General features: G+C 47.0%; 1 protein-coding gene across 2 annotated transcripts in view; it reads right to left on the bottom strand.

Moving 5' to 3' along the window:
• The window catches only part of CDH13 (cadherin 13), a 1,034,159-nt gene that overhangs the window by 491,016 nt on the left and 530,566 nt on the right, over positions 1–12,577 (bottom strand). The window contains exons 5-6 of one of the 2 annotated variants that reach the window (XM_043599763.1): positions 4,374–4,526; positions 285–798 (exon numbers count right to left, since the gene is read on the bottom strand). In XM_043599763.1, the coding sequence (XP_043455698.1) occupies positions 745–798; positions 4,374–4,526 (207 nt within the window). In that variant the 3' untranslated portion in view covers positions 285–744. Of the gene's footprint in view, positions 1–284; positions 799–4,373; positions 4,527–12,577 lie in introns of those variants that run through there. The other variant, XM_043599762.1, reaches the window with a different exon arrangement.

Here is a 12,577-nt window from a genome sequence, read left to right as displayed (position 1 = left end):
CAGTATGTCTCCCAACCATGGACAACAGATCAGGGTGAATATGTCCTGCTCATGACATCAGCACACTACCACAGCCTTTCTTCCTGTTTTGCCTCCTATCCGCTGTCAAACCCAGCCCAGACTGTCTACTGGCACCCCAACCTGCCTGACAGACTCTGTCCCCCACTCCACTCCTGTCCTGCCATATTGACAAATTCGCAGCCAGCAGATTATATTCACAGTGTGAGGGAATCATTACCACCTGCTAATATTTTTATAGAATTTCATAAACTTGGTCATTCATGAATCATTTACAGTACTTTATTCCAATGAAGAGTTCACAAATCACTCAAATGCTGGCAAAATGCATAATAATGAGTAATATTTCAGGAGGCTTTGCATTAATATGTCAGTTTCCAATACTGCGAGAGCTAAATTATTCTACCAGGAGCCACTTTGGGTCAGAGGCTTGGGAAGCCCTTTGGGGGCCGCGGTGGGGGGTGGGCAGGTGGAGGTAGGTCATGGAGAAAGATGGGATTTGGGAAGACATCCGTCATCTAGTCACACCTCCTCCCTGGCCCCAGTAAGTGGAGTCCCTGGGAGAGAAGGCTGGGAACTCGCAGATTAGATATGAGACTCTAACTGGGGTAACACAGGAAGAGGCATTTCTTAGTAGTTAGAAGTGCAGGGCTTTGGACGTGGAGAGAAGCAGATCCGGACCCCAGATTCCACACATATCAGCTCCGAGACCTTGAACAAGTTACTTCACAGTTCTTTGCTTATCTGCAAAATGGTGTTAACGTCTACTTCTGTAGTCTCCTGGGCGAAATGAGTTAAATAAGAGAGCATGTATGAAGCGTTTCCTGCAGGATTAGCCATGTATTGTTCCATAAACAGTAGCTTTAATGATGGCACACATTTGGGGGCCCAAGGACCAATTTGTCCCCGGTTATTTCTTATTGTGCAAATCCCCAAGGCTTAGTTCAGAACGCTTTCCTGTGGGGTGTGGGAAGCAGCAAGTAGCCCTGACTTGAAAGTGAGGAGATTTTAACTAGAGACTACACAACGACACCAACAATGGAGCGATTATAATGGAAATTCATTCACCCACAGGCTCCCTGCTTTTCAAACTTGCCAGAGGGGAAAGGAAAACGTGGAAAGTGGAGCAGAGGATCCAGCTCTTTGAAGAGGTGTGTTTGCTACCAACCACGATGACCCTGGTAAACTTGTGCTGCTAAGATAGTAAATTATTTCTGAATAGGTGCTTTAAATGGACAGGGATTGCAACATTCCTGTGCCCAAAGTATATTAACGAAAGTAAACCAGTCAATCCAGATATTGGAGAACCTAACACAGGGTGATAGGAAGGAAACAGGACAAAGACCTATCTAAGAGCCGGAGGTGTGGGGGGGATGGCATTGGTGTGGGGGGTTGGAGAGTGGCTCGGGCCAGCAGAAGCTGGGCTGCTGTAGCCGGTACTCTCCTAAGACCCCGCATTCCCACCAGGCATCAGCATCTCTCCACTGGGTGCACACAGCCCTGTGCCAGGGGTAAACCAAGTCAGACAAGGAACGAGACACAGCATCCTGGCAGGGACACCTGTCCAATGGGGAGGAGTTTAAAGCAGTTCGTTGTGAAACAGAGCCTTGGGGGTAAAATGGTAGCTACATGTGAGGGCAGGGAATCTGGCGTGTCTGGTTTCCCCCCACATTCCCCCGACACTGTGGAGGAAGCCCCGCACTCTGTAGGTTCTCGAACGTGTGTAGAAAAAAATGAACTGAACAATTAATCACTATGCTATGAAGTACATTATGAAACTATTAACACAAACTCAAGATCGTCCATGGAAGATCGATGCTTGATCTGGGTGGGCGGGGCGACAACACAAAGTCCTTGGAGTTCTCCTTTACCTTCCTCAACATCATTAATCTCTGGCTCATGTGGTAAGATCACACATGGGCTTACTGTGATTCTGGCATTATTCTAAATGCTTGACGCGTATTAACTCATTTCATCCATTAAAATCCTGCAAGATCAGTATTGTTATCATTCCCATTTTACAGACGAGAACATTGAGGCAGACACCATGCCCAGGTTCCCACAGCTAGTCCATGACGTGATCGGAACGTGGCAAACGTGGCCGTGTGCAAAATTATATGTTTTTAATTACTATGCAACTATACAGCTTCACTTTTACGAAACATATGAGAAGCTCCAAGCTACTGACCAGGCTCTATTTTACTCACTGATTAGCAATTGCTAGTTAGTCACAGCTAGTAATTTTATTTTGTACAATCCTTAGAGGTGCCAGTACTAGTCTTCTTTCACAGATGAGAATTATAAGATCAGAGAGGGTGAGTGGGTCGTCCAAGATCACATAGCTCAGTAAGTGGCAATGCTGAGACTCGCAAGAATTTGCTACTTCCAAGCTCTTAACTGTTATCACTGTGCTACGAAATTATAAAATGTACTGTCTCCTTAGTTTCTTGGGTCTGAAAATTAACGGATATTCCCACGATAGGCATGGGAAGAGCAGAGGACGTGCACTGGTGCTGGTTTACGGTCTGTGCTGGTTTTCCTTTCAGGAGCTGCCGCGTCACCCCCGGTTACTGCTGAGGCCAGTCGGACCCGGGAATTTGTGAGGGTGACAGTATTCAGTTTCTACAGCAACCAGGTCCCCCCTAGGTACCCTAAGACACTCTGCTCACCCCATGGTGGTCTCTGATAGATGGTACCCCTGCAGAGGCTCGCAGCACGTACCCTTTGGCAAAAGCTTCTGAGAAGGGGGTCTGGGAGGCACCTGCATCTTCCCCGGATCCCGGGCCCTCGGGCAGACGGGGTCTACCACCTTCCATTGTACCACTCTATTTGTCCAGTACTTAGCTTCCTCCAACACCCTCAGACTGTCTCCTCCTCCCTGAACACCCACAGCAATCCAGTAGGGAGGTGAGTGTTACTCGCATCTTATGAATGGGATCCTGAGGACCAGAGCTTTCCTGGTCTTCCCAAGGTCAACAGCTCGTGGTGACAGGGCAGGCCAGACCCAGGGGACCTGTTTCCCACCCAGAGCCCTTACTTCTCAGTGCAGTGTCCCTCCTCCCTCTGTCTGCAGAAAAGGAAGAACACGGGTTTTTTGGGGAGAGGCAGTAGTGTTTCTGAAGGGGGATCAGGATATCCGTACGCAGTGTTTTGACCAAGAAAACCAGAGATGCCAAATCTTGTCCTCGAAATCGATCACCACCTTCTGACCCCGAGCCAGGGAAATACACAGGCTGGGGCAACGATGATGGAAGGCACACATTGTTGGCTGAACCCTGTTCCCATGGTGCCTGCTCACAGCCCGGTGCGCTGCAACCCAAGGAGGGTTTTCCCAGAAAATGTCTGAGAATTCCAACACATTCCTCAAAGACTGAGCTTACCACCCTCAGAGGCTTGGGTCTATAACACAGGCTGTGAAAATGGAATTTATGGACGGTGTTGTAGAGAAGGTATAGGACTGACCTCAAGCCCATATGAGATTCAGGGCTCACCCCCAATTTCTGTTTGCCACCGCTTTGGTCTGTGGGTCCCGAATGGGTATCCACTAAAGGATAAAACTATCCTTTTACAAAGGGCCTGCTCTTTCTCCATAAAAAAGCAACTTAATTATTTTTAGGAAAATCAGAAAACACAAAGAAAAAGTCAACAACACAGAAACACAACGATTAACATTTTGGTTTTTCCTCTATCACGTTTCTTCACAAATGTACGCCCGTTGTGATGTGTGAATACTCAATCTGCAGCGCGGATTCCATATGTATTTGTGTGTCTGTTTCCACTAAATACCTTGAATTTCTCCCAAATAACTAGAACTTCTTCAAAATATTTAAAATGGCTGTACAAAGCTTCCTTGCAAAGTTGTGCCATAATTTAACCACTACCCCATTGCTGAATATTTAGCAAAATTGTTTCCATTCTAAGCATGATGTCTTGCTCTAACATTATTGCACAAAAATCTAACTAAATGCCCTCGTATTTCCTAAGGATAGATTTCTAAAAGTACAATGATCACATCCAAAGGTTTACACCTTTTATAGCTATTCATTATCAAGCTGGTTTTTGGAAAGCCCAAGTTGCCCTAAAGGTTCTGACCTCTTCTGAGATCCCCCAAGAGCCCTCCTCCTTGGCCTCCAGTACCCAAAGTCTCACACAGGCCTGAGGACTCTGTTGATGAGATAGGGCCCCCACTGTTACCCTGTTGGGGTTCAATGCCACTCGGCTCCCACAGAGACACACTTAAAGCCGCACAGCCCGAGGTCTCATGAAACACACAGAAATAACGAGCTCAGTGGGAAGAAAACAGCCTCGAAAAGCCGCATGTCGGCATGCAGGGTGGGCGCTTGAGGGGCACTCACTTGATAAGTAGCGATCGTTTCTCTGTCCAAGGTCCTTGTCACAGAGACACTGCCCGTGTTCTCATTGATTCGGAAAATTCCTTTAGGCTCTTGATCCACTCCCTTTCCAGTGAGCCGGAACTTAGACCCTTCCGGTCTGTCACTATCGACTACCTGGGCAGAGACACAGAACAACATTTAAGACTCTGGCTGAAAAACACAGAGAAAGCACGTTTTAAACATACCTTGGTGACCAAGGCACTAATCACAGGTGCCAACACAGAGCAGTCAGATAAAGTTGACTAAAGCAGCATCACCAAAAATAGCATCATCGCTTAACACCTTTCATCCTGAAATGCAAATCTTTGCAGCTTACAGCCAGGGAAGCTTACCAGCATGGGGGTGACATACATCTCGGGATAGACCTAGGTAGGAAATAACTCCAGGAGGTATGAGGTCAGACATTTTTTATTATTTGTAACTCTCAAAAAAGAGATTGATTTTTTTTTTATTGTAAGCAAGACCGAATGGACAATGGGGAAAAAATGAGTGGGCAGTCTTTTAATGGGCAGGCATTGGTCAAGGTTCCAACTCTTTACAGAACTCTGTCATCAACAGCGCCACTCACCCCATTGCTTATAAGGAAGTAGGCACAGTGTTGTAAGCATTTTACATGCATTTACAAGTTAAAAAAAAAACTCACAACAATGCTGGTGGGAGGGGACGTTATCATTCATACTTAAGGGATGAAACCCCTGAGACACAGGGAGATGTAACTATGGTCACAGCTATGAAAGAGATGAAGAGAGGATTCAAAACCCATCTTCCATTTCTTTAGGGATATTGCTCTGCAACAATGCCAGTTCTGAATTTAAGAGAACCCCCTACAGGTTGTCAGCCTTGATTTGACATTTGAAGATAATTCAGATGATAGAGATTGATGGAGTAAGATAGTTCTAGACAGAGGGAACCACACAGGCACAGGCAGCAGGCAGACGAGAGGGAGCCTACAAAATTCCAGAAACTGGGAGTTATTCGTGGAGTTTGAGTGAGGTTCAGGGGTAATTAGGAGCCAAATTTAATTCGTTTGTTTTTTTTTTAATAGCGTTTGAAGATACTCACAGATTTTAATTTTCATAGCGTTTGAAGATACCCAACTAAAGAGAGAATTATTATTTGCATGAATTGGTTCTAGAGTCTGCCCAATTATTCATCTGTATTTAATGTCACTTTATCATCTATATCTGTGAACAAGAATTCGATGGTAACCATGTTTTTCGGTCTGACAATTTAAAGGTCAGAAACAAACATGCAGAACAGTTAAATGAAAGCTATACTGATCCAGCTGTAACCAATTTACAAGTGAACAGGCACCTGGGTAACACTGTTGGAACACTGTCACCTGTACCTGGAGGGTTTCGGTGGCTAGAACAGGAAAGGCGCCTTCTGGTGGAGTCAGTCTCCCTCAGAGGCTGCTCATGGCTGGGGCCACCTAGCCTGCAATTCCGGCGGCTGCCACCAGGTGGCAGTGGTGCCTAAGGCAGCGTGACCCTTCTACCCAGGTTCCTCTGCCGTGCCCAGTTGAGTCAGACCGACAGTTCCACAGAGCAAGTTTTTTCTTTTTTTCTGATTGAAAATTTTACTTAAATACATTGAGAGTTTTGATTAAACACCAATTATCTCTGTTTGCTTTTTTAAGATTAACATAAAATGTCATCTAAAGCAAGATTTAAACTAAGGCATGTGATATCTTCTGAGGAAACGGATTTTTAATCGCTGCTTGACTTGATTTAATCCAACTGATGTTCTCCCCCCTGACCCACTCCCCACTGCTTGGGAGCTCATGAGGTCAGCAGCCTCCGCATATTGGGCTCACCCCTGGATCCCAGTGCCCAGCACAGTGCCTGGCATATGGCAGGAAACATTGCCAGTATCTGCTTAATAAAAAAACACCACCATTCAGACAAACCCATGTCCCAGTCCTAGCTTGGTCAAAGGCCAGCTCTGTGACCTTGAACATGGCCTTCTTGGCTCTTGATTTCCTTATCTGTAAAATGAAGAGAATGCCCCTTATTTCTCAGGGCTGTGAGGGTTTAATGAGATATTGTGTGCAAAGTGTACTTCCTGGTGAACAGAAGGGGCTCAATGAATTGTAGCTAATGATACCCGTGCTCAGAGTAATAATCGTAACAAAATCGTGCCATCATTGTTATTGGGTAAGACTGAGACTTTCAGGCATAAAAAAACATCTTAGCCATAACATTAAAAAAAAAAAAAAATCCCTAAAAGGGGCTTGTGGGTGGCTCAGCTGGCTAGGTGTCTGACTTCAGCTCAGGTCATGATCTCACAGTTTGTAGGTCTGAGACCCGTGTTGGGCTCTGTGCTGACAGCTTGGAGCCTGGAGCCCGCTTCGGATTCTGTGTCTCCCCCTCTCTCTGCGCCTCTCCCACTTGTACTCTTTCTCCGTCTCTCAAAAATGAATGAATGTTAAAAAATTTTTTTTAAATCCCTAAGAGAACACATTTCCTTGATTTTTATTTATTTTTAAAATGTGTATTTGTTTTTATTTTGAGAGAGAGAGAGAGAGAGAGAACCAGTGGGGGAGGGGCAGAGTGAGAGGAGAGAATCCCAAGCAGGCTCCACACCGTCAGCACAGAAACTGATGTGGGGCTCGGTCCCATGAACAGTGAGATTATGATCTGAGCTGAACCCAAGAGTCAGACGCTTAAACAATTGAGCGTTTGGGAACGTGGTTTGGGAAGAGAAGTGCTCTGGAGACAATCTCACTGTGGGAAGGGGCAGCCGCACAAAATCTGCTCTGTGTTGTCACCTCCTCCCTCTGTCCCCCTTTAACCACTTTGGCCAACTGTGAATTAAAGCCTCTTCCTCTCACTCCCCTGAGCACACCCAAGGCATGCAGGTCCCCTCCAAGGCCGTGCTGAGCAGAGACATAATGTGACAGGAGCCCTACACGAGCTGTTGTGCTGTCCTGCTCCCAGGAGTGGACAGGAGTGGACTTCTGACCGCGTCTGGGCCCCAGACAAGGCCTGCTGGGGAAGTTTTCCATGCTCTGACCTCCCTTCCAGACACTTCCCCAGTCAGAGAGCTCTGGGAGCACAGTGATCCAGACCTTCTGGAAGGTCCTGAAGGCTCTCTTGGGTCACTATGGCCACTCCCCCTCCCTTTTCTCCATTTCTCCACCTGCTGCTCAACACTGAATTCTGGACTCAGAGTTCAGAATTCTGGACTACCCACAGGAACACCTTTTTTCTGCTGAGGTTGGATCTGGTTAAGTTCCTTGCTCTTGGGGAGCTTGAGTCACTTGACCTCACACAAGCAGCATCTTGGCTGCTGGATTTAAATGACTTCTTCCCCCAGAAGGAGGAAGTCCCGTTGTGAACACCTCTGCTTTGTGCTGCCAATCCTCTCTATTTGTATCTTGAAAGGCTAGATTTAAAAAAAATTTTTTTTTAATGTTTATTCATTTTTGAGAGAGAGAGAGAGAGAGAGAGAGAGAGAGAGAGAGAGAGAGAGTGAGAGGTGGCATGAGCAGGGTAGGTGCAGAGAGAGAGGGAGGCACAGAATCTGAAGCAGGCTCCAGGCTCTGAGCTGCCAGCACAGAGCCTGACATGGGGCTTGAACTCTCGAACTGTGAGATCACGACCTGAGCGGATGTCGGACGCTTAACTGGCCGAGCCACCCAGGAGACCCTAAAGGCCTAGCTTTTAACATATATATTGAATCTGCCTGCTGGTCCTCAGAACCACGTCCACTTTGAAGGAGCACCCACGACCACACCAAGTATGGTGCCCCCAGACTAATGAGCATTATGGGGCCACCAGTCCAGGGACATGAAGGGCATCATCCATAGAACCATGGTCTCAAGATATGGTTCCCTGGACCAGCAGGGGCATGGACTCCTTCGAAATTCGACTTCTCAGGCCCCACCCAGAGGCCTGGATCAGGAAGCCTCGGGGCGGGGTCCTGCGTTGTGGGCTTTGTCGAGCCCCTGCCAATTCCCATGAGCATCCCCCCCCCGTTTGACAAGCCCCATCTATACTCATTAGAACTGGTTTCCCCTGCTACCGTTCAGAGGCTGAAAGAAGGCTGGGTCGTCTTGCTACTCCCCTCTAGACCGATTTTAAACCTACAGCACTGTTGGGAACTATTTTTTTTAAAAACCTCTTCTCTAGGATGTCGTGGAACAGAATTGCTGGTTCCCGAGACTGACATCTCTACCTGCATTGAAACACCCCAGGGCCGGGGGAGACCTTGGAGAGGAAGGCGTGGGGTGGAGCTCGGGTCCCACGGAGAAGCCACGAGTCTGGGTCCTTAGGTGGGACTTCAGAGGGACCCCAGCCCACTCCAGCCTCACTGATCTGGGGAGATAGAGGCGTGCAGTGGCCACAAACCCGCGGAGGGCCCCCCCACTCCCGCCATACCTCGAAGCTGGTTCATGCTAATCCAATGGGTTTCCAGATGAGCTTTATTACACTATGTAAAGTCCCGAAAACTGCCCAGGTCCGTCCTGGCTGCGGGGGGGGGGGGGGGGGGGGGGGGGGGGGGGGGGGGGGGGGGGGCGTGGTCCTTCTGTTTTTGTTGTTTAATGTGAGGGGATATAAGAAATTCAGGGCACTCCTCCTGTTCAGAACAAATCCTGCCCCGAGTCTCTGCTCAGCAGGAGTTGTTAGCACCCATTATACCACATAGCAAGGCTTCACAATTAGCTGGTCTTTCCTATTACTCTTTGCAATTCAACACTTCTTTTCACAGTGGGATTTCTCTCTCTCTCTTTCTCTCTCTCTCTCTCTGCCTTACTTACCCTCAGAGTTTGAATGGGAAAAAACGATAGCTAATGATGAGACCGAACTTGGGCTCCTGGTGCTGACACCCGGGAAGGGCATGTGAATAGCATTCGGGCATCTTGCAGCATACCTGGGGAAAGTGACTTCCCAGGGAGCCATGGGGTGGCCAGCACGCAGGCCTTATCGGTGGCAGAGCACAGCGGGGACCAGAGTCCTCTGCACCAGAGAGGGACAAGAAATATGGAGGCCTGGAGCACGCAGTGATAGGTGGATCTGAATTGCAAAAGGATGTTCGTGCTGCATACTTCTTAGGGCTGTGGCCCCGCGATGGACAGAGCAAGGCCCTCTGGTGAATCCCCCAAGTCCTGTTCTAACCTCTGTCCTCTGCTTCCAGCATCAGGTTGAGTGCGGTTTTAAGGTCTTCTTCTATGAATTTATACACATATATGCATTCATAGAATATACAGCAGTTTCAAAATTTTTTACCGAAGTTAGATCATTCTGCATAAATTATTCCACATTCTCCCCCCTATTCAGTGTGGCTGAGATGCACGAGAAAAGTTCATATATAAACTGCTTTGGGGGGATGATTTTACATTTACAGAAACGTTTCAAAGATGGTATGGACTTCCCATATACCTTTCACCTAGTTTCCCCAAATGTTAACATCTTATGTAACCATGGTCACAACTGAGAAGTTAACAGTGACACATGGCTCTTAGCTAACTAAGCTCCAGATTCTGCGTATTCAGATTTCACTAGTTTTTCTGCTTCTAGCCTTTTTCTGATCCAAAATCCAATCCAGAGCCCCACATAGCCTTCTGTCCATGTGGTTTTTCGTCGTCCATCCTGGGCATCTGTGTGGGTTCGGACTTTTCCTTAATTGTACTGACATCAGTGTTTTTCCCCTTTGGAAAATGTATTCAATATAGAAACAGGACAGTCACCAGGCTTTGTACACCCTGTTTGCTGTAAGAGCTTCTGGCCCCGAAATCGGGTGTCTATACTCCAACTCAGACCTCCACTAGAGACTTTTGGTTGTTTTGTCCTCAGGGCCTAGAATGATACATAGGACAATAAATATTTGCGTGCCGAGTAAGTAAGTAAGTAAATAAATAAATAAATGCGATAGTCTCCTCACTGGCTTCCATGTTTCTGATTTCTCTTTTCTCATCTATTCTTTTTAAAAATTTGTAATGTTGGCTTTTGAGAGAGAGAGAGACAGAGACAGAGTGCAAGTGGGAGAGGAGCAGAGCGAGGGAGACAGAATCTGAAGCAGGCTCCAGGTTCTAAGCTGTCAGCACAGAGCCTGACACAGGGCTTGAACCCACAAACCTTGAGTTCATGACCTAAGCTGAAGTTGGATGCTTAATCAACTGAGCCACCCTGGTGCCTCTCTCACTTCCTGTTCTAATTGCAACCAGAAAGGTCATTCTAAAATGTATACATACCTAACCACCATGAGATTCCCAGGCTAGAAATTGTCATGGCTCCCTATTGCCCCCAGGGTCTATTCCCAGGGGCCTTCCTGATGGGTCTATACCTGCTTCTACAATTCTAACTGCGGCCACAACCAACCACAGGCATTCTGAACTTAGCTCACATTCTCTGGACCTGGGTCAGCTAGATGCCCGTCCCCAAGCCTGTCTGCTGGAGACCCCTCCTCGTCTTCCTGGACTCAGCACCAGGGCCTGCCCACTTACTGACGTTTCTCTTCCCCCTCTCTGCCCTGTGCCGTGAGGAATGAACCTCGTCCTCTGAGCGTAGCCCTGCTCCCTGGCAAGATCTATTCCAGCACAGAGAGCAGATGGCTTCTTTGTTGTTGTTGGTGACTGTCCTTGGGCTATTTATTTCCTATTCTCTTTAAGATTTCTTGGGCCAGGAACAGAGAAGATACTTGATGAAAGCTTTGAGTGAAGAAGTGAAACTTGTTTTGCATGTTTTTATGTGATCACAAAATGCTCATAAACCCCAACCCACATATTGAAAATAAAAATAAGGTCTGTTGTACCAACCTTGTAAAAAAAATGTGGGGACGCCTGGGTGTCTCAGTTAAGCATCTGACTTTGGCTCAGAGCATGATCTCATGGATCATGGGTTCGAGCCCCACATCGGGCTCTGTGCTGGCAGCTTGGAGCCTGGAGCCTGCTTCGGATTCTGTGTCTCCCTCTCTCTGCCCCTCCCTCACTTGGGCTCTGTCTGTGTCTCTCTCTCTCAAAAATAAACATTAAAATAATTTTTTAAAAATGTGGTCACTTTACCTGTGGGGCATCAATGCCTTTTCATTTTTCTTTTTACAAATTCCCAAAGTTACTTCCCAGGCAGTAGTAATGCCCAGGAGCTGGGAAGGGACTTCCAACCCTCCCCATCCCAATAATCTGCTGAGGTCCACTTGTGGGGGACACTCTGTCTGAGTAGACATTGTGCCTGTCGACAAAGCAGTGTCAAGATGAATACTTTGGCACTTCTTCCCTGTCACATCCAACAAAATCGATGCCTCGGATCCTCCGCTATTTATAAAATCTGGAGATGTTTCTTTTCAAAGGAGAGAAGACTACACACACACACACACACACACACACTATGATCAAAAGGCTGAAAACCCAGAAAATAATTAACCCACTCCCCTGCCAGAATCACCAAAGAGGATAAATCACATGTCAACAGTATAGGTCTTTGGAAGATGGAGACAGAGGTGTACTTTTTTCCTTCACTCTTAGAATATTTTTGGTTTCAGGCAATGAGGCTATATTACTTATACAGTCAAAATATCATTTTTTTAAACATGTAAGAGGAATTATTGGAGCTTGGCATACATGCGAATTTTGAAGATGTCTATTCCATGTTAAATAGTCGGAAAAAAACCCATTTACTGCCTTCTATAGTTATTAGAAGGCATTTGTTTTATCATTAGATCCATTCCCTAAGGTGATCTGTAAGCACTAATTAATTCCCAGCTGTGGTTTAGTCCTTGACATGTCTTTCAACTCGGCTGTTTGGCTGTCTGGGCAGCTGTTGGATCCATGCCCTTGCCCCACCCTCGTGTTGCTCAGCTACTTGCGTACAGTAGGTCATAAATTAGTGAGAACTGGGAAAAACCCAGGGCCAGGAGCCCCAATCCCGTGGTGCAGGAACACCGAGCCAGCGCCCTGACAATCCACGGAAGGATGATGAGAGCCAGAGACCCACCGTCTAATCCTGTGGTTCTCATCCTATCTGGGGCTGGCTCTGTTCAGCACCAAGTTCCAAGGGTTCCCATGGTGCCTTGGAGGTCATTGAGGTTGAGGGCAGGCTGGTGCCCTTGGAAAGAAGCATGGATGATGGGACGTCTCAATTCACCATGATGCCTCTTCTAGTAACACCATCATCACACTACTTTGGTTTCTCCTCTTTTATAACAAAGACATTATGCCTGACTAC

This window comes from Prionailurus bengalensis, chromosome E2 (genome assembly GCF_016509475.1).
Source record: "Prionailurus bengalensis isolate Pbe53 chromosome E2, Fcat_Pben_1.1_paternal_pri, whole genome shotgun sequence".
NCBI classification, from domain to species: domain Eukaryota; kingdom Metazoa; phylum Chordata; class Mammalia; order Carnivora; family Felidae; genus Prionailurus; species Prionailurus bengalensis.
Note: the sequence above shows the minus strand (reverse complement) of the source record. Positions and strands in the feature narration are given on the sequence as shown.